The sequence below is a fragment of the Ochotona princeps genome, chromosome 18 (assembly GCF_030435755.1).
Source record: "Ochotona princeps isolate mOchPri1 chromosome 18, mOchPri1.hap1, whole genome shotgun sequence".
In the NCBI taxonomy this organism is placed as follows: Eukaryota; Metazoa; Chordata; class Mammalia; order Lagomorpha; family Ochotonidae; genus Ochotona; species Ochotona princeps.
The window spans coordinates 41,924,496-41,949,527 of record NC_080849.1 but is presented as its reverse complement, the minus strand read 5'-3'; the positions used below and the strand labels follow the sequence as shown (position 1 = coordinate 41,949,527).

General features: G+C 42.9%; 1 protein-coding gene across 3 annotated transcripts in view; it reads left to right on the top strand.

Moving 5' to 3' along the window:
* Positions 1-25,032, top strand: part of YES1 (YES proto-oncogene 1, Src family tyrosine kinase) — a 71,079-nt gene that overhangs the window by 36,926 nt on the left and 9,121 nt on the right. For all 3 annotated transcript variants that reach the window (XM_058676976.1, XM_058676977.1, XM_058676978.1), the window contains exons 2-9: positions 8,258-8,536; positions 13,168-13,267; positions 17,287-17,385; positions 18,870-18,973; positions 19,073-19,222; positions 20,701-20,856; positions 21,073-21,252; positions 24,090-24,166. In XM_058676976.1, the coding sequence (XP_058532959.1) occupies positions 8,275-8,536; positions 13,168-13,267; positions 17,287-17,385; positions 18,870-18,973; positions 19,073-19,222; positions 20,701-20,856; positions 21,073-21,252; positions 24,090-24,166 (1,128 nt within the window). In that variant the 5' untranslated portion in view covers positions 8,258-8,274. The remainder of the gene's footprint in view (positions 1-8,257; positions 8,537-13,167; positions 13,268-17,286; positions 17,386-18,869; positions 18,974-19,072; positions 19,223-20,700; positions 20,857-21,072; positions 21,253-24,089; positions 24,167-25,032) is intronic.

The following is a 25,032-nucleotide window of genomic DNA, read 5'->3' as shown; positions in this document are numbered from 1 at the left end:
CAGAAATGACTGCATCTGTTACTTGAATTTAACAGATTAGTGTTTTTCTGTATAGCAGGTTTTTCGCTACCAGCGTGACTGTAACTCTTCCAAGTGCATTCCACTATCTTGAGGTGATGATTGTCTTTTTTTCAGCTATGATTTTGTATTCATGGAAGTCTTCTCAACTCTTCTGCTTGTAATGTCTTCCCCTATCCATTTCTTATATAGGTGTCCTCTGAAAATGTGTTGACTCTTTATTTACCTTTTAATCTGTCACTTTGGTAAATTATTATTTCCAAAGTTAAACTGAAAATATTTTTGTCTTTTTCCTGATGTCTACCTTTTCTGAGCTTTAAGCTCATTATTAGTTTTTCATTAGACTTCACAACCTGAGCATAGGCAGCTAAAATGAACACTTGGGAACGTCCCATATGGGCACAGGTTCTAGTCCCAGCTGCTGCACTTCTCATCCTGCTCCCTGCTAAGTGCTTAGACCAATGCACGTATGTGGGAGACTGGAGCAAACTCCTGGCTGCAGCCCGCATAGCACCTGCCTTTGCAGTGATCTGGGGAATGAACCAGCAGATGCAAGGCGTCTCAGTCTCTGTTTTTCCCTCTGTCACTGTAGCTGTGCCTTTCAGATAAGTGTATTGAGGGAGTAAGGAAGAGCATTAATAAATAAAATTAAATCTTGTACTTAATTTAAAAATTTTTGTTTCCATCACTTCCCCCTATTTTGAAATTACATAATCATATCTGTTAATTCCTTAACATTTCCATTATGCTCTTTTTCAAAAGATTTACTTATTTTTTGTTGGAAAGTCAGACTTACAGAGAGGAGATACAGAGAGAAAGATTCTCCATACACTGGTTCATTCCCCAAGTGACCACAAAGGTTGGAGCCGAGCCAATCCGAAGCCAGGAGCCAGGAGTTTCTTCTGGATCTCCCATGCAGCTTGAGGGTCCCAAGGCTTTGAGCCATCCTGTGCTGCTTTCTCAGTCCACACGCAGAGAGCTGGAAGGCAAATGGAGCAGCAGGAATGCGAACCGGAGCCCATCTGGGATCCTGGCACATGCAAGGTGAGGACTTTAGCCACTAGGCTGCCGATCCTGGTCCTCCCTTCTACTTTAAAAGACTTCCAATTCTGCATTACCTGTTTTTTCTAATGCTTATAACTTATAAGTCTATTACTATGTTTAGTATATTCTTAGATTTCCAGATCCAGTCATGTTTCAGTGCTTGTAGTTAACAGTCACATCTGTATGGGATTTTGTTTGTTTGTTTGTTTGTTTGTTTTAAGATTTATTTATTTATAATGGAAAGGCTGATTTACAGAGAGAAGGAGACAGAAGTATCTTTCATCCACTGGTTCACTCCTCAAATGGCAACAATGGCCAGAGCTGAGCTGATCCAAAGCCAGGAGCTAGAAGCTTCTTTGGGTCTCCCACATAGGTGCAGGATCCTAAGGCTTTGGGCCATCCTCCATCCTCTACTACTTTCCTAGGCCACAAGCAAGGAGCTGAATGGGAAGTGGAGCAGCCAGGATTAGAACCGGCGTCCACATGGGATCCCAGTGCATGCAAGGCAAGGATTTAGCTACTAGGCTATTGTGCTGGGCCAGTCACATCTTTAGAATATATAATTTTTTAAAAAAGAAATAATGGACATTGTGGGACAATAAATTGTATCTGACTCAAGTGCCCCTTCCTTCCTTCCTTCCATCCATCCATCCATCCATCCATCCTTCTTTCCTGGCTTTCTTCCTTCTTTTCTTCCTTCCTTATTTATTTATTTTTATTTGAAAGGTGTGTATATATATATATATATATATATATATATATATATTTTTTTTTTTTTACACAGAGGAGAGACAGAGATCTTCCATTGGTGGGCTCACTCCTCAGTGGCTTTTTTGGGGAGAGCTGAGCTGATCTAAAGCCAGGAGCCAGGAGCTTCTAGCCTCCTCTTGGCCTTCCAGGTAGGTGCAGGGGCCCAGGGTTTTGGGGCATCCTCTACTGTTTTTCTAGCCATAAGCAGAGAGCTAGTTCAGAAGTGGAGTAACCAGGACCTGGACTGGAATCCATATGGGGTGCTGGACCTTGGAGGTAGAGGATTAGCCTGTTGAGCCACTGTGCCAGCCCCTAGGATTTATACATTTAGTATCTGAAAACCTTCCAATTATAGGACTGCTTCTGTGTCAGTTTTTATAGCTGTATTTTAAATTAATATTACATAGCTGAGAATGTCCAGTCTCTGAGTTTATGGGACACCATTTACATCCCTTTGAATTTTTTTTTTAATTTTACTTTGTATTACCATTTTATGATACAGTTCCATAGGCCCTGGGATTTCCCTTATTCCCTTCCCAATTCCCTCCCTCCAACTGCTCACTGAGTTCCCCTATATCATTACTAAAGTATAGTTCTTCATACTCAGTCATATGTCTATCATTGTGGGCATGGACAATGGCAGAGAGTCCAGCACGCTATTGTCAAGATATAGTAACAGTTTCATTGGGAGTCCATCTTTGTCTGGAAGTAGAGATGCATACTGCATTGTATCCTCACATCTGGATTTGATAGTCTCCATTACACGGTTACTATATATCCCCTTAAATGAGAAGCCACAATACAAAATCAACAGGAAGAAAAGTAGAAATTTACAGTGCCAGAAAGTTAAATAACATGCTGCTGAATGACTAATGTGTCACTGAACAAATGAAAAAGAAAATCAGGAACCTTCTTGAAGAAAATGATGCTACTGTATGATCTGTGAGTCATTGAAGAATTTAATCAAAAATAAGTGTTTTGAATAGATGAAACTAACAAAATCAAAATCCATGAGATATAGTTTCTGCTGGTATTTGTTGATGAGATATGTCTCCTGTAGGCAACAAATAGATGGGTTTTGTTTTTAAATTCAGTGTATTAATCTATGACATTTGGTCAATGAGTTTAAGCCATTTACATTCAGGGTTAATACAAATAGGTGGCAATTTGGTTCTGTCATTTTAGCAATCAGTTGTTCATTGATTTAGTCTTCTGTTATTTTACTGGGATGTTCTTCGAATTTGCATTTTGTTTTGGTGGGTACTATTCCTTTTCTCTGTCAAGAGAACATCTTTATCATTTGTAGGACAGGTTTGGAAGAGGCATATTCTTTCAGCTTTACTGTGGAAGCATTTTATTTCATTTTCAAAGACAAAGGCAAGTTATGCTGGGTATGTTATCCTGGGCTGACAATTTTTTACTTTTAGAATCTGGAATATGTCCCTCCATTCTCTTTTGGCCTGTAGAACTTCCTGTGAGATCTCCTGTGAGTTTGATTGGCATTTCTTACATGTCAGTTGATTTTTTTCACGTGCACATTTAAGTATCTTTTCCTTATGTTCGATTGAAAAGAACTTGATTATCGTGTGTCTTGGTGAAGATCACTTTTGGTCAAGCTTGTTGGGAATTCTGTGCCTTTCCCGGATGTTTTTTCCTAATTCTTTCTGCAGATTAGGGAAATTTTCCTTATTATTTCATTAAATACATTTTAAATTCAGCTTCTCTTTCTGCACCCTCTGGGACTCTCATAACTCTTATATTTAGCCTTGCAATAGTGTCTTTCAATTCTTGAACAATTTTTTTGGCCTGATCCAGCTCTGCTTCCAGCTTTTTGTTAGTTTCCCTCTGGTGACAGGAAATGTCTTCTAATTTTGAGATTCTTTCTTTTGCCTCCTTCATTCTTTTTTGGAGACTCTCCACTGTACTTTTGGTTTGCTCCACTGTATTCTTAATTTCTGCTATATCAACTTTCAGCTGATTCATTTCTAATATGACATATTCCTTGAATTCCTTGAGTGCCTGCTTTACATGCTTCTCATTGTTGATAAAAACTTATAACAAGTGTCTTGAATTCTGTATCCCCCATTTTCTCGATGTCTTCCTCATTAACTCTGAGGTTGGCAAAGGCTTTTGCTCCTTTGCAGGGGAGTCTTCAGTAATATTCGTTGTGCCTCTGTTTCTTCTTTTACTCTTGGTCATTGTACTTCTGGTTATCATATTCTCCTTGGGGCACGTTTCCAAGCTGTGTCACCCACAGGTCTACATTTTGATTTTACGTATTGCAGTTGGCACATGGCTCTTTGTTTGCAGTCAGTTGTGCCACTCCCTCCAGTGAATTCCAGGTCAGGGTTCATTTGTTAGATTTCCACCATGGTCTCTGTAGCCCCAGCTCCTGTGATACTGTGCTCAGGGTGCACTGTTGTCTGTACAACCAACCTTTCTTCCACTTCCAGTTGGAGCAGGTCCCAGGATTAGGGAGACACCAGGTTTCCTATATAGCTAGGTTTTAGTGGTGCTGATCTTGCTGGAACCTGTTGGTCGTTAGGTCTGAGGGCCACGTGAACCTGCTTTGACCTGTACAGTGCTGTAGTTGGTATTATTGTCCTGTGGGACCAGTGCAATACAATGAGCTCAGTGAGTTCTCGCCAAGCTCAGCACATGCGCAGCTCACTGTTGTCCCCTGTAATCTTCAATTCTTTGCCACATTGTAAGAAATGGCACCTGATGTGCCACTACTAGAGTTCTTGATCTCCTGGCCATCAGTTCTGAGGGCTACCCAGACCTGTCTTGGGTGGAACCTGTTGTTGCAGTTCACTGAGCCCGAAATGAGTTCACTTTCAGCTCCGAGCATGCGCAGTCCTGCCCCATAGCCCTTGCCTCCTTAAACGAAATGGTACCTAATTTGGCTCTAGATTCCGCAGTCTGGAACCTGCCACTCTGTCTCTGCTCCTGGTCAAATCAAACAGACCAGCAGGACGAGCAGTTCTTTGTCTAGGTTCACCTCTGGATTTCCCGGTAAATGTCCCTTCCCACCTGGATGCTGGTGGAGTTCCGGCTAGTGGTGGAGTTCAGATTGCTCTTTGCTGAATGCTGCGGGAATATCAGTCACCACAACACCATACCATTATGACGGCCGCTTTCCGGTGTCTGTCTGTCTCTGGGTACCCCTCTGCTATTGTTCTGTCCTCTCGTATTTCCTAGAATGTGCCCTCTCTGCTTCAAACTGACTAATATTTCTTCATCTGTTTAAACATGTCCTTACCCTATTCTGCCATGTTGATTCTCTCCCCTTTTAATGTCTTAAAGGAAGAATTATACAAGTAGTAGTCACCTTAAAATGTAAGGGAATTGGGCCTGGCACAGTAGCCTAGTGGCTAAAGTTCTTGCTTGCCTTGCATGCACTGGTTCATATCCCCGCTGCTTTACTTCCCATCCAGCTCCCTGCTTGTAGCCTGGGAAAGCAGTAGTGAATGGCCCAAAGCCTTGGGACTCTGCACCCATGTGGGAGACCCAAAGAAGCCCCTGACTCCTGGCTTTGGATAAACTCAGCTCTGGCCATTGTGGCCACCTGAGGAGTGGATGGAAGATGTTTGTCTCCTTCTCTCTGTATATCTGACTTTCCAATAAAAACAAATAAAGCTTAAAATAATTATAATAATAAAGGAATTCAGGCCATGCATGATAATTCAAATGGTTATTCATCTACCTACAAGTGCCAGGCTCCCATAGAGGCGCTGACTCATGTCCTCGTTCTCCATTTCCCTTTCAGCTCCCTGCTTAGGGCCTAGGAAGGCAGTGGAGGATGGCCCAAAGCCTTGAAACTGCACCTACATGGGAGACCTGGAGGAGGTCTTTGGCTCTTGGCTTTAGATTGACTCAATTCTGGCTGTTTCCTCCATTTTGGGAGTGAACCAGCAGATCGGAAATTTTTTTTTCCTGAAGAGATTTATTTATCTATGTTGGAAAGGCAGAAATACAGAGAGGAGAGGCAGAGAAATGCAGATTTTATATTAATCAACCTATGTGGCATTCACATTGATAGATTGATGAAGTGGTTTATAGAGGTGAATAAAGCAGAATTCTTCTAAAGAATGTATTGACGTAATTGGGTAGGATTAGTAGTTAAGACCAAAAAGTGGGCCTGACGCGATAGCACAGTGGATAATAAAGTCCTTGCTTTGAACAAGCCGGAATCCCATATGGGTGCCAATTCTAATCCCGGCAGCTCCACTTCCCTTCCATCTCCTTGCTTGTGGCCTGGGAAAGCAGTCGAGGATGGCCCAAAGCCTTGGGACCCTGCACCCGCGTGGGAGACCTGGAGGAAGTTCCTGGCTCTTGCCTTTGGATTGGCGCAGCACCGGCCCGTTGCGGCTCACTTGCGCAGTGAATCATTGGACAGAAGATCTTCCTCTGTGTCTCTCCTCCTCTCTGTATATCTGACTTTGCAATAAACATAAATAAATGTTTAATTAAAAAAAGATGTTCCCATCTGCTGGTTCATTCCTTAATTGTCTCTAAGGAGGTGGGGCAAGGGCCTGGTCAGGAGCTGAGACCTCAGCATTGCAACTGTTTGCTCTAGGGAGGCGGCTGAGCACAGTCACCTGAGCCGTTCCTGCCGCCTCCCAGGAATCTGGAAGCTGAGCTGGGCGTTGCACTGGGCTGCTTTGCGCTCCGGTATGGAACATGAGGATGCTGACCAGCACCCTGACTGCTGGGCCATGGGCCCACCCCTTTAAACCATTCATGAGACTTTTGCACTTGATCTTAGCCTAACAGCCGAGAAGCCATTCATTATGAGATTTTTTTTTTTTTAAGGAAAAAGTTATTTTATCAAGTGCAGAGAAAACCTGAATGGAAAAGGAAAATTTGTTGAGGTCATCATTGAAAGGATAGGATATTAGCCAGTAGAGGTGAGAGAGTATTTTAGAGATCATTTTAGGAGGAAAAAAAAATGGAAAAGCACTGGACATATGACTTGGGGAAACAGGATATCCTAAGTGTGAACCTCAGTATGGGAAAATAGTAGAAGATTACGTTGAAAAGGTTGGAAAGATTGACTGGCTTGAAAGTTGTTTAACACTAGAGTTACGCATGTTGATAGGTAAGGGAAAAATATAGCTGTACTCAGTTGTTACCATATAGAGCTATTGAACCCACGATATGTGCCTGGTCCAGATTGACTGGATTGCTACAATTTAGTGTTAACAAAGAGATGTGAAATATTGAAACATTTTTATGTTGATGACATTTTGAAGCGTACTTTAGAAGTCTGGCCTTCTGGTGTAGTGGGTTGAGGTTGCCGTCTGTGAGGCCAGTGTCCCATATGGTTCCTGGTTTGAGTGCTGCTCCACTTTGGTCCTTTTCCCTGCTGGTCCACCTGGGAAAGCAGCAGAGGCTGGCCCCAAACCTTGGGACCTTGCCATTTATGTCGGGGACCCAGATGATGCTGCTGGCTGTTGAGGCGATTTGGGGAGTGAACTAGAAAATGAAAGATGTCTTTGTTTCTTTGTAACTCTTTCTTTCTCTCCTTTTGAAAGATTTACCTGTTTTTATTAGAACGTCAGATTTTACGGAGAGGAGAGACAGAAAGATCTTCCATCCACTGGTTCACTCCCAAAGTGGCCTCAACAGCTAGAGCTGAGCTGATCGGAAGCCAGGAGCCAGGAGCCAGAAGCCTCTTCCAGGTCTCCAGTCTGGGTGCAGAGGTCCTTGACTGATTTCCAAGCCACAGGCTGGGAGCTGGATGGGAATGGAGCTGCCAGGACACGAACCGGCACCTTTTGGGGTCCTGGCACATGCAAGATGAGGACTTTAGCCGCTAGGCTATTGTTTCAGGCCCTGTAAATCTTTCAAACTAGTGATTTGAAATAAATATTTTAGATACATTAAGAGAAATTACAGTAAATTTCACCTGTTTCCTTGTACTTTTTTAATGCAGTGAGTAGAAAATTTTAAGTTATGTGTGTTTTTTTCTGACTCAGGTGCACAGTGCTGTTTTTTATATATAGGAAGAATTCAGCATTATTTGCTAGAACCCAGTATATGCTAGATTATTTAGACTTATAATAGAATTACTCACATAGTAAACCTTATGAAGGTAGGTGGGGTTTCAACTCTTGGGGCTGTAGAGTGGTTCAGTGCTAAGAAGTCAGGATTCCCATTTGGGCCTCTGGCTTCAGATACAGTGGTTTTCTCAACATGGTGTATGAACATTGGACTATAGAATATGGCTGTTTGGAGAATGATGTGATTTGAGAGAAGCTTTAGCAAAATTGTAGTAAATATGATGAGACTTCACTTTCAGCTGTCAAATTTTTGTTGTTGTCATATGAATGTTACTTTTTTCTGTGAGTAGGGAAGATGCCTTATTCAAAAACACCTTTTAAATTGTTCTTTTTTATGTATTCTGTGGTGTTAACTGCTTCTCAAACTGTTTGCTTTATAGCCTCTGTTGATTTGATAATGGGCTGCATTAAAAGTAAAGAAAACAAAAGTCCTGCCATTAAGTATAGAACTGAAAACACTCCGGAGCCTGTCAGTACAAGTGCCAGCCATTATGGAGTGGATCTCAGCCCAGGGGCACCGGCGGCCGCCAAGGGAGCGTCAGCGGATTTCAGTAATCTTTCCATAACACCGTTCGGAGGATCCTCAGGGGTAACTCCTTTTGGAGGAGCTTCTTCCTCATTCTCAGTGGTGCCAAGTTCATATCCTGCTGGCATAACAGGTGAGATGACAATGAACAGTCATGTTGTTTGGGACTACAACCATGGGCAGTTCATAGTCAGTGTTGGTTTTTAAGAAAATTATCTTACCAGAGAACTTTTCAAAGAATTCTATGTGTAGATTAGAGTTTCTAACCTAGAAATGAAAGTCTTATATATACATGGAGATGGTTTTGAGGAACCTGATAGTAATATGATGGTGACTAGGTAGTATGTTATATCAGTATTTCATTATTTATTCAAGTAATGATTAAGCACTAGTTGTGTGGAAGGCATGGGGAATATAAAAATCAAAAACATATACATCTTAAACATCTTAAAACATGTTGAACTTGTAAGGTGCTAGCTAGTGGTAAAGTGTTCTGATTTATAGTAGATGTTAAGTGACAGTATAGTAATGAGAATACATTGTTCCTGTCAGATACTACTGACTTGAAATCCTGAGATTCGGGGGCTGGTATGGTGGCATAGAGGCCAATCCTTCAGCTGTGGCTCCAGCATTCCATGTGGGCACTGGTTTGGGTCCTGGCTGCTTCCCTTGTGAGCTAGCTCCCGGCTAATGGCCTGGAAAAGCAGTAGACGATGGCCCAAGTGCTTGGAATCTCCCACACTGCTCTGTGGAAGATGTGGGAAGAAGTTCCTGCGCTCAGCTTCAGACTGGCCCAGCTCTGTCCATAGCAGCCAGTGGGAGTGACCAGTGGGTGGGAGATCTCTGCCTACTCACCTTCTCTTTGTTATTCTGACTTGCAATTGGATGATTTTCCCAGAGTCATAGATAGTACATGTCAGAGCTGACATGCAGTGCTCTATCCCAGAACCACATTTCTTACATGTTCTTTCAGAGGAGAGCAACAAGTGGTACCTGTGAGTAATTTCCTTGGAGATAGAATGCGCTAAAAGATAGATTTAAACCTTTTATAAAGAAGAAGAAATGAGTTATTTTGTAAAAGATTTCATGTCAGAATGCTGTTGTCTTGAAGTAAGAAGGCACAGCTGGCTTAAAAGGTAGGCGAGCTCAAAGATTTTCCCAATACGGCGTTTGGATGCTGCCAACAAGGACTTAGGTTGCGTTCATTTCTCCCCTGCAGCTCTTGGAGTGGCCACTTCATCCTGAGGCACGAATAGCTGCTGACATCGAGTTGAGTAGCATAGATTTTTACTAGCAGTCAGTGGTGGCAAGAGAAATCTCTTCTACAAGGTGGTCCTGTCAATTTGACTGTTCAGTCTGCTCACCTCTGGGTAATGACAGTGGCCAAAGAGAACTGCTGTACACTAATTTTTTAAAAGATTTATTTATTTTATTAGAAAGGCAGGTATACAGAAAGGAGAACAGAGAGGAAGATCCTCTGTCCATTGATTCATGCCCCAAGTGGCCATGACGGCTGGAGCTGTGCCGATCTGAAGCCAGGAGCCTGAAGCCACCTCTGGGTCTTCCACATGTGCACAGGGTCCCAAGGTCCCTGGCTGCCCTCGACTGCTTTCCCAGGCCACAAGCAGGGAGCTGGATGGGAAGCGGGGCTGCCGGCATTAGAACCGATGCACAGATGGGATCCCGGTGCGTTCAAGGCGAGGATTTCAGGCACTAGGCCACAGCGTCGGGCCCTGTGTGCTAATTTTATCAGGACGCATTTGGTGAGTTCTGGACAGAAAAGGGTTGATTGTCTTGTCTCCTCTACCTCCACCCCACCATTATTTATTTTAAAAGGCTGAATTACAAAGAGAGGGGTAGAGACAGAGATGTTCCATCGAGCAAGGAACTTCTTCCAAATCTCTCATCTAGGTGTTGGGACTGAAGCTTTTGGGCCATCTTCTGCCGCTTTCCTAGGAGCATTAGCAGGGAGCTGAAAGGGAAGTGCAGCAGCCAAGACATTAACTGGTGTCATGTGGTGCTTGGAAAATGAGCCGCCATGCTGGGCCCTGATCATTGGTTCTTAGGTGCAGTGGAGGAACTACCCAGAATGCTTGTGGTTGAGCGAGGAAGTCTTCCTAGAGAATAAAGAATTTGAGCTGAGATTTGATGAGGATGACTTAACTTTGTATAGACCTGAGGATGTTGTTCAGGAAGTGTATATGACCTTGGACATTCTGAGCATCCGTGAAGAGGCCAGTGTTGTCAGAAGGGAGGTTCTGTGATGCAGGGTTGGAGTTAGGCAGAAAGCCATCATTACTCATAACCTCATAGACTCTGGTCCTTACAGAGTTGAGGTTTATTCTAGATAGAAAACAGATTTAGATCAAAAGGATGTTGTATATTCCTCTTCTCCTCCCACCCCCCCCGAAAAACCCTCACTCTGGCAGCTCTGTGGATGAAGAATGGTAGGGGAGCAATGGAAAGCCAGGTCAGGAGGGGGTTCTCTCGATAATCCCAGGCGTGCTGTGAGAACTTGCAAGGACTCGAGTTAGGCTGGTACCAGTGGGAGCAGAGTCAGTAAGTACCATGTTTTAGATGTAGAACTGATAGTAATGAATTTGGTTTAGTAGAGCCATTTGCTTAAAAACAAAGAGTTGGGCAAATAGGGTTAGGAGAGAAAAATGTAGAACTTCATTTTGAATGTAATACATTTTAAATGCCTCTTAGATAGAGTAACATGTTAGCACTTGCTGACACTAAGGGGCGGGTGGGAAGCCAGGTGGATATATTCTTAGCTTTGTTTTTTCCTGCTTTGTGTTAGTTTTATAACTATTTTGTGTTTCAAAGCATTTGAACCTTTTAAAAAGATTTTATTTATTTTTATTGTAAAGTTAGTTATACAGAGAGGAGGAGAGACAGGAAGCTCTTCTGTCTGCTGATTCACTCCCCAAGTTGCCACAGTGGCTACAGCCGAGCCAATCTGAAACCAGGAGTCAGGAGCCTCTTCCCAGTCTCCCACATGAGTGCAAGGTCCCAAGGCCTTGGACCATCCTCCACTGCTTTCCCAGGCCACAGGCAGGGAGCTGGATGGGAAGCGGGGCTGCCGGGATTAGAACTGGTGTCCATTTGGGATCTCAGCACATTCAAGGCGAGGACTTTAGCCACTAGGTTACCGCTCTGGGACCCTAGCATTTGAACTTACTATTATTAGTCTGTAAATTTAGAGTAATGGTGGTGGACTGGTATTGTGGCATAGTAGGCTAAGTCTCTACCTGTGGTGTCAGCATCCCATATGGGTGCCAATTCAAGTCCCAGCAACTCCACTTCTGACCCAGCTCCTTGCTGATTGCCTGGGAGGGCAGTGGAGGAGGACCACGCCACACAGGAGACTGAGAAGAAGCTCCTGGATCCTAACTTCAGATTACACTAGTGTGTGGAAGATCTCTCTCTTATCTCTCCTCATTGTAACTCTGCCTTACAAATAAAAGTAAATAAATTTTAAGAAAATAGTGGTGATGTATTAAACTAATAATTAATCTGGCAAATGATTGGAATTACTTTGAGCACAGTATATACTTAAGAGTATTTTGGTAGTAAAATAGAAAATTTCAGTATGGGAGCCTGGCATGGTGACCTAGTAGCTAGTAGCTAGTCCTTGCATGCGCCGGGATCCCATTTGGGCACCTGTTCTAATCCTGGCAGCCCCACTTCCCATCCAGCTCCCTGCCTGTGGCCTGGGAAAGCAGTCGAGGGCAGCCCAAAGCCTTGGGACCTTGCACTCATGTGGGAGACCCGAAAGAGGCTCCTGGCTTCGAATTGGCTCAGCTCTGGGCGTTGCGGCTGCTTGGGGAGTGAATCAGTGGACGAAAGATCTGCCTCTCTGACTCTCCTCCTCTTTGTATATCTGACTTTCCAATAAAAATAAAAATAAAAATAAAAATTTTTCTTTAAATTTCAGTGAGGGAAAATGGGTTCAGAATTCTCTTGTAAAGCATGATTAATTAAGTTGATAACAATGTAGTGTATCCTCGAAAACTGCCATTTGTAGCTTTTAACTGGTTTTACCACAAATTTGTGAGGCAGTGCATGTCTGTTAGCTTGATTTAATCATTCCATAATGTATATGTTTTAAATTATATCGTGTTGTATGTGACATACATGATATATAATTTCTAAAAATTGATCATTACAGTAAACCAGGGCATGCATATGGTAAAGATCTGTTAATTGCAGTTGATGGTTTGATATGTTGGGCTAGTCTGTTAAGCATCTGCAAGTATTGCTATATATAACAGTTAGTTTTGGAATTTATAAGTAATATAGGCTATACCTTTCAATTTATATGAGCCATTTAATTTGCATGACTTTTTAAAAAGTATTATGCATATATTAAATACTGCAATGATTAGCTATCCATTATTTGTAGGAAGTTGAAAAGAACACTTCCAGTAGTTCATAATATTAATCACTGCTTTTTCTTGCAAAGAAATTATTTGAAATTTGATTGTGTTTTCAACCAGGGATGTCTGTATCAGGAGTTAAAATTATATTTTCTTCTGAGTCTATATAATTTTAGAATTTTATAAAGTGTTTTTGCGAGGCTGTTGAGAGGGCAGCTTATTAAAGTCCAGCTGCCCAAAGTCCACTTCCAAAAATAGATTCTGGGGACTCGGGGGCAGGGGAAACTGTCCTGAAGGTTTTTTTGGTTATTGTTGGCAACAGTTATTTGATTCTCTTTTGTTAGCTTATTTATATAATCACCTTGATCTTTTCCTCTAATAGGTGGTGTTACTATATTTGTGGCCTTATATGATTATGAAGCTAGAACTACAGAAGACCTTTCATTTAAGAAGGGTGAAAGATTTCAAATAATTAACAATACGTAAGTGCAGTGAATATTTTGTGAAACAGAAATACTGGTCTTTGAAATCAGTGAGCCAATTGACTTAGAGATGAGAGTGATGTGAGCTCTGCTGCTGGTCGGTGACAGACATGGCTTCTTTATAAATATGACATAGTAGTGATCTAGTCAGCAGGTAACTGTTTCTACAAGTTATGGTACTGTGGCTCAACCATAAACACAGATTTTAGAAGGAGGAATTATGGAGACTATATGCAAATATGTATTTTACAAAAATTTGTACAAAGACAACTTTGTGCTTCTGTTTGAATGCCAGATAACTTAAAGATTAATACTTTCTCCTAAAGAAAGAAAGAAAGAAAACACTGAGCAGGGAATTCTTGTATCTCAAACTGACCAGATTAAGTTGCTTTCTTACTGTGTGACTCTTAGACATTTTGCCATTTAGTGGTCTGCCATAGAAAATTGGATGGTTACTATGGAAAATGGATACCATGTTTCATTGGCAAGCATAACCACCACTTTGTAACTTCTCAGAATGCACACTTATAGTCTCTTTGCTTCCAATCATGTTTCCTGCCATCCTGTTCTATTTGCTACCGGTTCCATATCATAAAGTATGATCATGCCTCTCTGCTTTAAAATCCTTTAGTAGGGGCTGGCATTGTGTCACAGCTAAGCCGCGCCCTGTGATGTTCTTGCTTCATGTGGGTGCTGGTTCCAGTCCTGGCTGCTGCACTTCATATCTGGCTCCCTGCTGATTTGCCTAGAAGGCATCAGAGAATGCCTCAAGCCCTTGGATTTCTGAACCCGCATAAGAGACCTGGAGGAAGCTCCTGGCTCCTGGGTTTGGTCTGGCCCAGCCCCAGCCATTGTGGTCATTTGGGGAGTGAACCAGTGCATGAAGACCTGTTCCTCTGCCCATCAAATATCTGAAATGTATCTTTAAAAATCTTCAGCTATTGAGGATTTGGCCATCATGTCCCCTGTGTGCATTTGGGCATGTTGTCACTGCACAGGCATCAGCGGCTGAGATTGCTCAATCCAAGGATGGGCTACACTTCTGTGGTTCTCCCCATGGCCAGGGTCTGAGTCCAGCAGCCCAGTTAGGAAGTCCCCCAAAAAACCTTGCCTGGAGTGACCTCAGACTTGACTCTTGTGTGTGGCAGCCAGTGCAGGGTCAGATTTGTTCCATCACCTGCATAGGCCCATGCATGGTCAGCTCTTCCCCCAGCCCCTTACGTCATACAGACTGACAGGTTCTGGAGCGCAGCACAGCCAGCTTGCCACAGACCTGGTTTTCTTGTGCATACCAGCGGGTGCTGTGTCAGAGCAATCCCTAACAACCCCCGCCAGGCCTGCCCCCCCACCTGCCCACTGCAGTTTCTGTGCCTGTCAACCTTTGCAGCAGTCTAGCCCAGCCCACATCCCATCCGGCTCTCATGCACATCTTGGGGTGCTATAGCCTGGCTCAGCTTGACCATCCCCTAAACTTAGCCTACACATATGCTGGCAGGCGCTGTATCCCATCTTGGTCTAGCCCACCCTCATCCCTGGTTCTAGCACTCACCAATGGGAGCTGCAGCCTAGCAAGGGAGTTCCTCAGTTTCCCCTGCCAGGGCCACTCCCAGCAGTGGATCTCATGTGTGCTGGCAGGTGCTTTGGCTCAGCATGACTTGGCCAGCCCCAGTCCTGAGACTCACCAGTGGGTACTGCAGCTGAACCCAGTTGGCATGCACCCATTCTGGCTTTCACCAACAGGTGCTACAGCCTAGCCTGCCTGGGCCCACCCCTAGATCCAGTCCTCATGTGAACCGTCAGGTACCCCATTCTAGCCTGTCCTGTCCCATACCTGTTCTGGCTCTTGCAAGCACCAGTAGGTGCTGGAGCCTAGCTCACTCTGGCCTGCCCCCAAACCTAACCCACTGCATGCTGATGTGTGCTGCATCCTTGCCCAACCTGGACTGCCCACAGCCCCAGCTCTTGCATCACCAGCGGGAGCTGAAGCCCCGTAGAGGAGTCCCCAGAACTCTCCTACCAGGCCCTTTCCTAGCCCCAGGTCTTGGCACGTTGATGGTTGCTTCGACCCAACCTGGCCACAGCCTGCTTTCAGTCTGGTGGGTGTTGCAGTGAGGCCAGAGCCCAGCCCAGCAGTCTTCACTCTGTCCTGGCTCTTATGTGTGCCACTGGGTGCTGTGGCCTGGCCCCGCCTGACTTGTCCATAGACTTGGCTCACACAAAAGCTGAGGAGTGCTGCAGCCCTGCCTGGCCTGGCCTGGCCTGCTCCTAGCCCCAGCTCTTCTGTTCTTGGTGGGAACTGTGGCCTGCTAGGAGAATTCCCCAAGTTCTCTTACCATGTCTGTTCCCTGTCTTAGAGCTTACGTGTGCCAGCAGGGACAATGGCCCTGCTTGGCATGGTCTGACCTCAGTCTTGGCTTTCGCATGTGCCAGCTGGTGCTTCAGCCTCTCCCACCTGGCCTCCTCCCAGTCCCAGCTCCCACGATGACAGGTGAGGTCTGTGGTCCAGCCTGGACCAGCCTGTCACCATCCCCAGCTTCCCACACAAATCGGCAGGCGCTGCAGTCTCATGGAGGTGAGCCCACAAATCCCCCACAGAACCTGCCCCAGGTATGCTTCTGCTGTGTCCTGGTGAGTGCTGCAGCCCAGCCTGATGTGGCCCACCCCCTGCACTGGCCCTGTGTGCAGGTACTGTGGCCTAGCCCAGTCAGGCGTGCTCCACAGTCCCAGCTTTTGTAGGCACTAGTGGGCCTCAGGGTGATTCCTTGGCCAGACTCAGACATGTTCTCTGGTTTCGCCCTCTACACCACTGTCTCAGCTTCCGGCAAGTACGGCAGCTGGGTCAGAGGGAGCCCCGAGTCGTTCCTCCCTGTTAAACATGCCCTCAGCTGCTCCTACTCCAGCATGTTCCCAGACCCTCTTTCCCAGACAATCTGCAGCACCCGCGCCAGGTGCTTAGGGTGGCACGTCCCAGCCCAGCGTCCACTGCCTCCCCACATTTCTTTAAAAAAAAAAAGAAAAAGCAAACTACTGTTGGCATAAAGGTATAGTTACTTTAACCAGGTCCAAAATGCCCACCAGCTGTTGCGTGCTTTTTCTCCCAGCAGTATGACACTTGCCTAGGTACAAGGCAACCTAGGCTGTTACCTACAGCTGGACATATCTTTTGGCATATCTTTTTTTTTTAAGCTTTAATTTATTTTTATTGGAAAGGCAGATTTACAGAGAGAAGGAGAGACAGGGAAAAAGATCTGTCTGCTGTTTCACTCCCCATGTGGCTGCACTGGCTGGAACTGAGCCAGTCTGAAGCCTGGAGCTGGGAGCTGCTTGCACATCTGCATGGATGCAGCAGCCCAAGGACGTGGGGCACCTATGCTGCTTTCCCAGATCATAAGCAGGGAGCTGGGTGGGAAGTGGAGCAACCAGAAGCTACTGCCTATTCCTGATTATATATCTTAAGTATTGTGAATTGAGCTGCAATAAACATTGAGAGTACGATAGCTCTTTCATGCTGATTTCATTTTGTTTGGCTAAATTTCCAGGCATGGAATGACTGCGTGTTCGCCATACTGACTTCCATAGTGGTTGTACTGATTTACCTCCGCACTAACAGTGGGTTAGGGTGCTGCCTCCCTCCCTCTGCACCCATTGCCACCATTTATTTATATTTCCCTCATGATTAGTGATCCTGAGCATTAAAGGAGAGGGATTTATGGTATGTAAGTAGTATCTCAGTAAGGCTGTTTCAAAATTTCAGTCTGTGTTTATTGTCTTCGCTAGAAGAATTACGCAATTAGAGATCCTATAGCTAAATTATGTGATGCTTTGGGGGATTTTGTGTGTTAATCATACTCTTGTAATTCATAACCTGCTTTTCTAATGTTCCTTTACATCTTGAACAGATGAATGCTTCAATAAAGAATAGAAGCGGTAGCTCTTGTTTGCCTTAGATGCCGGAACAGTGTGCTGCATTAAGCCTCGGGTGGTATTCTGTCTTGTAATTTCTGTTTTATGTGTTACAGGGAAGGAGACTGGTGGGAAGCACGCTCCATTGCTACAGGAAAGAATGGCTATATCCCTAGCAATTACGTAGCACCTGCGGATTCCATTCAGGCAGAAGAGTATGGCAGTACTTCATATTTTATTAATTACTTTGATTTTCAGAATGCTTTAATGCACTTTGTACTAGCCACACATTTATACACATACAGTTACATGCCAGTCTTAATATGGGTAATGTATCATTAATAGATGTTATTTGAAAGTTAATAATTAATGTCAGAGTATTTGCTCTTACTGTTGGAGCATAAGTGAAACCGCATCAGTCCTACTGCATTATGCGCAATGTCCTTTGTTTTCCTACTCTTTTAAAAAAGATTTATTTATTTTTTATTGGAAAGTCAGATTTACAGAGAGAAGGAGAGACAGAGAGAAAGATCTTCTGTGCGCTAATTTATTCTGAATCCGATCTGAGCCGATCCGAAGCCACGAGCTTTTCCTGGGTCTCCCACACAGATGCAGAGTCCCAAGGTTTTGGACTGTCCTCCCAGGCCACAAGCAGGGAGCTAGAGAGGAAGTGGAGCAGCCAGGGCACAAACTGGTGCCCATATGGGATCCTGGTACATGCAAGGCGAGGACTTTAGCCACTAGGCTACAGCACCAGGCCTTTCTACTTGCTTTTGAAAAATCACATTAATCCTTAAAATATTCTACAGACTCACTCACTTCAGAGATTAATGAGTAATATTATATCAACATTATCTTTTTGATTTAGGTTGCATGTGTTGTATTTAAGAAAAAATCCGTGTCTTTTAGGAGGTATACACAAAAGTATTTAGGGGTAATGTTTGCAGTTTACTCTCAGTTCAGAGAGAGAGTATGTGTGTGTGCATATGTTGCATACCCAGTGGGAAGGGTGATACAGCAAAATGTTAGTTGGGCTGCTTGCTTGTGTGGCAGATGGGAGTTTTGTGGACTGTTGTAGCTTTTAGAAAGTGATATACTACTTTTAAGTCAAAAAGTCAAAGAGTTTATTAGAAATTCACAAATACTTCATTTTTACATTACAACATTTAGCTCAGCACCTTGCTTACAGCAGATGCTCTGTTGAGTAACTTTTGTACTATTGTTTTGTTTTGTTCTTTGTTTCCAGAGTTCTGTGAGCTCACTCATTTTTATTGTAGACTCGTTTTTTCTTAACAAAACTTTTATTAAGTCACACCTGTACTGATTTAGAGTCCCTAATATATTAATATGAAATACTTGGCTCTTGAATCCACTGTAGCGAACCACTTCCCTTCTTCCTGCGGTTCTCATACGTCCTGTTAGCCATTAACTGTTCCTCTCCTTCTCCATGAACTGTTGCTGTGACTGCCAGGTTGAGTTTAAGACACGTATTCAGTGGTCAGTACAGAAAAACCTGGCCAAATGTACTCTAGCAGTAGTATTTGTAAAGTCCCTACTTGCTAAATAAAAATGTTTTTTATGTTTTATATTTTAAGCTTTGTCATCAGCTATATTCTACTAAATTCCTGTTGGTTCTTCTATATTTTCTGATCTTACCTATCTTACCTTTCCAAGTCAAAATACTATCAATATTTTCCAGATGGTATTTTGGCAAAATGGGCAGAAAAGATGCTGAAAGATTACTTCTGAATCCTGGGAATCAACGAGGTATATTTTTAGTAAGAGAAAGTGAAACTACGAAAGGTATGAATATTATTATAGCTGTAACGATTTGCTTGAACTAAATTCGTTGACAAATTTTGAGAAAGATGAAGTCAAAGTGTTTTTCTCCTCTGCCCCCAGGTGCTTATTCCCTCTCAATTCGTGATTGGGATGAGGTGAGGGGTGATAATGTGAAACACTACAAAATTAGGAAACTTGACAATGGTGGATATTACATCACAACCAGAGCACAGTTTGATACTCTTCAGAAACTGGTGAAACACTACACAGGTAGGAGGCTGTTTCAGAAGGTAAAAATTGCTTCATTATGGTTTGTTTTGTAAGAACAAAATCTTTGATTTTTTTAAAATAGTTTTATTTATTTATTTATTTATTGAAAGCAGATTTACACAGAGAGAAATCTTCCATCTACTGTTTCACCACCCAGATGGTCACAGTGACTGGATCTGGGCTGGTAGGAAGCCGGGAGCTTCTGGCTCTCCCACATGGGTGTGGGTCCCAAGCACTGAGCCATCCTGTGCTGGTTTCCCAGGGACATTTGCAGGGAGCTGCATTGGAAGTGGAGCAGCTGGGTTTTGAACCAGGGCACATATGGGATGCTGGTGCCAAAGGCAGAGATTGTGCCTACTATGCTGCAGTGTCAGACCCAAGATTTTTTCCTTTCCTTTTAAAGGTTTTATGTATTTGAAATTCTGTGTTAGGGATGGGAAAGATTGGTTTCCTCTCCAAATGGCCGTAACAGCTGAGCAGCTGGGCCACCCCCTACTGACCTCCCAGCCCATTAACAGGAGCTGGCCCAGAGGCAGAGCAGCTAGGACCCAAACCACACCCTAAATGCCTCCACTGCAGGCAGCAGCTTTAGGCCCCAGGGCTTGCTAAAGGAGTGTAAATTCAATGAAATTTGCTGAAAGGTACATTTTTCTTATTCTAGGAAGTAGATGTGTAGCAACTATTAGATATTATTTTTCAAGGGCCTTTGAAAGATATTCAAATATTAGTCTTCTGAATTAGAAATTTTCATTTTCAGTTTGATATATAACTGCATTTGAAAGTCTTTAAATATTTAATAGTAGGTGAGGGGAAGTTTCCATGGTAATGTCTTCTTCAGTGACAGCTGCTTACATCTGAGTCTGTCAAGTCAGCCAGTAGTCTTGACATCCATCAAACATGTTACCAAGCAGTAGCTTCATTTGTAATTACTCTTGTTAAAATGTAAATATGTGTGGTTACTCGATAAGTATTGAAGGAATGTGTCTCATTTACAGTAAGAAAGCAAAGCAGAATTCACAGGTCAGCTGTTGTGAATGATGTTGCGTGAATTTGTGTCTCTCTTGTTTAAAAACCAATACCAAAACTTTGGTTATATGTTTTATAAATTAGAGGTTATTAGAAATAATAATAGTATTTTATTCTTTGGGAATAAAGGTCAGTGGTCAAAGGCAAAACTTTAGAAGCAAATGAGGATTCAAATCTTTTCTCACCAACACTTAATGGTTGTGGGACCTTGAGAAATTTATGTTGAATTAATAGTAACTGAATTATCACAGTAGCGGGAACATAAATATTCAGTAAATGGTAACTTCGGAAATGCATTTAACTAAGTTTTTCACAAATATATACTTTACATGTTGATTCTTATAGATAAGCTAGTTTTCATTTGCGTTTTTAGAGTAAGGCTGGACTTGTCTTTGTTTTTCTAATTTTTGTTAAGTGGCTCATTTTGCAGTTTCATTTACCCATTTATTTAGAACATGCTGATGGTTTATGTCACAAGTTAACAACTGTGTGTCCGACTGTGAAACCACAGACTCAAGGTCTGGCCAAAGACGCCTGGGAGATTCCCCGCGACTCCCTGAGACTGGAAGTGAAGCTGGGGCAAGGCTGCTTCGGTGAAGTGTGGATGGGTAAGCCACGGGCTACTTCGGTGAAGTGTGGGTGGGTAAGCCACGGGCTGCTTCGGTGAAGTGTGGATGGGTAAGCCTGGCTCCTGCTGCCCGGGTTACACAGCAGCAGGTTAAGCCACAGTTTATGGTAAAGTGTGTTTACAGATATTTAAGATGCTTCACTTTCGGTCTTGTCTAGAATGCATGTTTAGATAGCACAATGTACTGTTTCTTTAGGGACATGGAATGGAACCACAAAGGTAGCAATCAAAACACTCAAGCCAGGTACAATGATGCCAGAAGCTTTCCTGCAAGAAGCTCAGATCATGAAGAAATTAAGACATGATAAACTTGTTCCACTGTATGCTGTCGTTTCTGAAGAACCAATTTACATTGTCACTGAATTTATGTCAAAAGGTACGAGTGTATTTTTATGCAAATAGATTTTGTTATAGTGGCTTTTTAATTTTATTTTAATATTTATTGCAAAATGAGGGGGTTGCAAACTTATGTGTGTGGGTCTGCAGTTCAGATGGAGAGGGTCAAGGCTGAGGGTGAGATAAATGTTTTTCATTTTCCCTTTTGTATCCTCAGAGTTGGGTCTGGGGGATGCCAGGCTAGGAGTAGTGCGTCACCAGGGGCTGAGGTGGTCGTTTGGTGTTGCCAGAGAGACCCCAGTGTGGGGATGAATGCTGCTTCAGTGGTCTGGATTGTTCTGAGAAGGTGTTGGCTTCCACAGTTACAATGTTTTCTAATGTAAGATTTCTATGTAGACATTCGGAAAAGGTAGATCTGACACTTTCTAACTTCAGTCCAACATAGCATAATACAGAATTTGAAAGGAAGCGGAGATGGGCTGAATTCATTTTGAAAGTAGATTTGACGAAAGCTAGCAGAATAGCTAGGAGAGTGAGGAAGTTGTACAGTTGGAGTCAGGATAAAATCAAAGGCATTTTCCAGCACTAAGCAAAGAAGGTAAAGTTAAAAGGAATTAGTTTCATCCTATTCCAATTTAAACACAGTCCGATGCTCAGGATTCCTAAAAGATACTTTCTGGCACAGTTGATTGAAATTTCTCAGTGCTCTGAAACAGGATTGGGAGATGGCGTCTTCAGCAGCAGGCAGTGAGGGCCAGGCTAGAGATGAACTTGTTTTCCCTTGTTTTTTCTTACCCTTGTGATGCATTCTTTAGAGGAATAACCCGTAAGTCAGAAGATATGTTGATAGGCTCAACTGAAGTCCATTTTGAATTTGACATGCTTTTTTTCTGTTTATTGTTTTGAATCCACCATTTATGATTCAATCACAAATTATGTCACCCTCTGTACTCTCCTATCTGACCAGTGGTGTAGTTCCATCTAGTGGAGAAAGAGGTAATTACAAGCTACACATATACTTTTTTTTTTTTTTTAAAGATTTATTTATTTCTATTACAAACTCAGATATACAGAGAGAGGAGGAGAGACAGAGAGGAAGATCTTCCGTCCGATGATTCACTCCCCAAGTGAGCCGCAACGGCTGGTGCTGTGCCGATCCGAAGCCGGGAGCCTGGAACCTCTTCCGGGTCTCCCTCGCGGTCGCAGTGTCCCAATGCATTGGGCCGTCCTCGACTGCTTTCCCAGGCCACAAGCAGGGAGCTGGATGGGAAGTGGAGCCGCCGGGACTGGAACCGGCGCCCATATGGGATCCCGGGCACGTTCAAGGCGAGGACTTTAGCCTCTAGGCCACGCTGCCGGGCCCACATACACTTTTGAGAAGTTCTTGAAAGGAACTGAAGCCCAAAGTTAACCAGCATAGTATATTAATTAATAACAAAGCTTACCTTGTTGGAAGGAATTTTCTACTGCAATAACTGCCAAATATGCTATTTCAAAGAGTACATTGGGTGCATTATGAGGCAGGGAGGTGATCCACAAAGTGTATTTGAATTGGGATGTTACCCCATAAGTGTAATTACTATCTATTAATTTAAAAATGAAAATCACATTTCAAGGTACAAACAGGGTAGCATAAGACATATAATGGAAAAAAGGTTAGTGTTTCATTTAGCTATGTATTGATAGTAAAAATGGTTGAATTGCAGAAGCATGGTAGAATTCTGATACCAGATGACTGGATTAAGATTATTTTCAGGTGGGAAGTTGAGTCTAGATGATATCAAAGGTTGTCTTTTATTTTCCTGTTTCGGTGCCCATTATCTTTCAGATTGATTGCCTTACGTATACTGAGATGTAATCACCGTTCCGGATGATCTTATTCCCTTGGTTGAAGTATTTTTGTCCATGCTTGTTCCCCATTTCTTAACTTTTAAGCAGCTATACTTTCCTCAGTATCCAGCCCTTGGGCCTTCATTCGTTTGTCGTTGTTTTGTGGTCTCCTTGGGTATGGAGCCTTTTAATTTCTTTCATCCCTTAAAGCATTGTTTTTTAAAAGACTAGCCCACTTTTGTATTTTAAAAACTGTTCCTTGGGCCCGGTGCAATAGCGTAGTGGTTAAAGTCCTCACCTTGCATGCACTGGGATCCCATGTGGGTGCCGGTTCTAATCCCGGCGGCCCTGCTTCCCATCCAGCTCCCTGCTTGTGGCCTGGGAAAGCAGTTGAGGACGGCCCAAAGGCTTGGGACCCTGCACCCGCATTGGAGACCGGAAGATCTCCAGACTCCTGGCATCGGATTGGCTCAGCTCCAGCCATTGTGGCCACTTGGGGAGTGAACCATGGAACAGAAGATCTTCCTCTCTGTCTCTTCTCTTTGTATATGTGCCTTTCTAATAAAAATAAATAAATCTTAAAAAAAAAAAAGCTGTTCCTTAATTTTTGGTTTAACTGGTGCTTTCTTGTAACGAAGTGTAATGATGTGGTAAGCTTTTCAGCAGTGGTGGATCAGCAGTAGGCAGATTCTTCTCTCCCTGTGCCATCATTCACGGTATTCTGCTGTTCCATGATGTCTTCTACTAGAAACGAGTGAAGTTGGTCAGGCAGACACCTGCATAGTGATTGATTTAGTGCTTCTGTTTAGTTTGAACTAATTATTATTAAACATGTAATTCAGGAGTTTTCAGAATTTCAGTTTAGGGACCTTTTCTAAGATCTTTCAGATGACTATTCAGAAATTTTAAAACTGCAAAAATACTGAAGAATGAAAGTCAGGAAATCGTGTACTATGGTTTGATGATATGTTTGGGGAAGGAAGAGTGTCTTTCAGTACTAATGTGGGATTTGCTTATTTCCTGTTTTTATCTTTCTGTCTCTTTCAGGGAGCTTATTAGATTTCCTTAAGGAAGGAGATGGAAAGTATCTCAAGCTTCCACAGCTGGTTGATATGGCTGCTCAGGTATTTGCATACGTGACTGTATCATTTTGAATTGGAAATGTAGGATTTCCAATTCATTTAAAATGAATTGCATTTGAAATGTAGGATCAGAATATTGTAGTTCATATGGTGAAATAATGAAATTTAAGAACTAGGAGGAGTATTTTAAAATAACCTGTATTATGAGCTGCTAATATTAAAAGGTAATGTATGTGAAGATTCAAGGTGCCTAAAATCCACATAGCAAAGCCAGTGGTAGAGCCAGCTCCAGGGTTATGCTGTTCCACGTCACCTTTTAGAAAATTGATGCTTCTGCAGATGTCAAGTCTAGATGAGTAAGTGTTTGTACTTTAGCAGGTTAGTTTTAAGAAATTAAAATGCATGAGTACTATTTCAGAGAAAATATTAAAACTCAAAATGTATCGTAATTTTTCATTTACTGTAAGTACAGAGCGAGAATTAAGTTGGTGATAAGCAAGATAGAATGGGGCTTTTAGGAACAGTGATTAAGATGTCCATGTCCACACTGAAGTACCTTGGTTAGGCCCTTGACTCTGGCTCCTTGCTCTAGTTTCCTGCCATTGCAGACCCTGGCAGAAAACTGAGTGATAGAAATAATGGTCCAGATAATTGGGTTTCAGGTACGTGTGTGGGAGATCCGTTGTGTTCTCATTTCCTGTGTCCAGCCCTAACCTTTCCGTGAATTTAGAGAATGGATCACATTTTATCTCATATTTGTCTATTTCTATTTACCTATCTATCCTCCTTTTTATTTGTCTTAGTTTTGGTTAGACTCTTCTGTTTTTCTGAAATTTCATTTTTAGAATAAAACAGAAACCTATTTTAAGGATTTCTGTTCAGATATGTGGTTCATTTTCAGTAGGAGT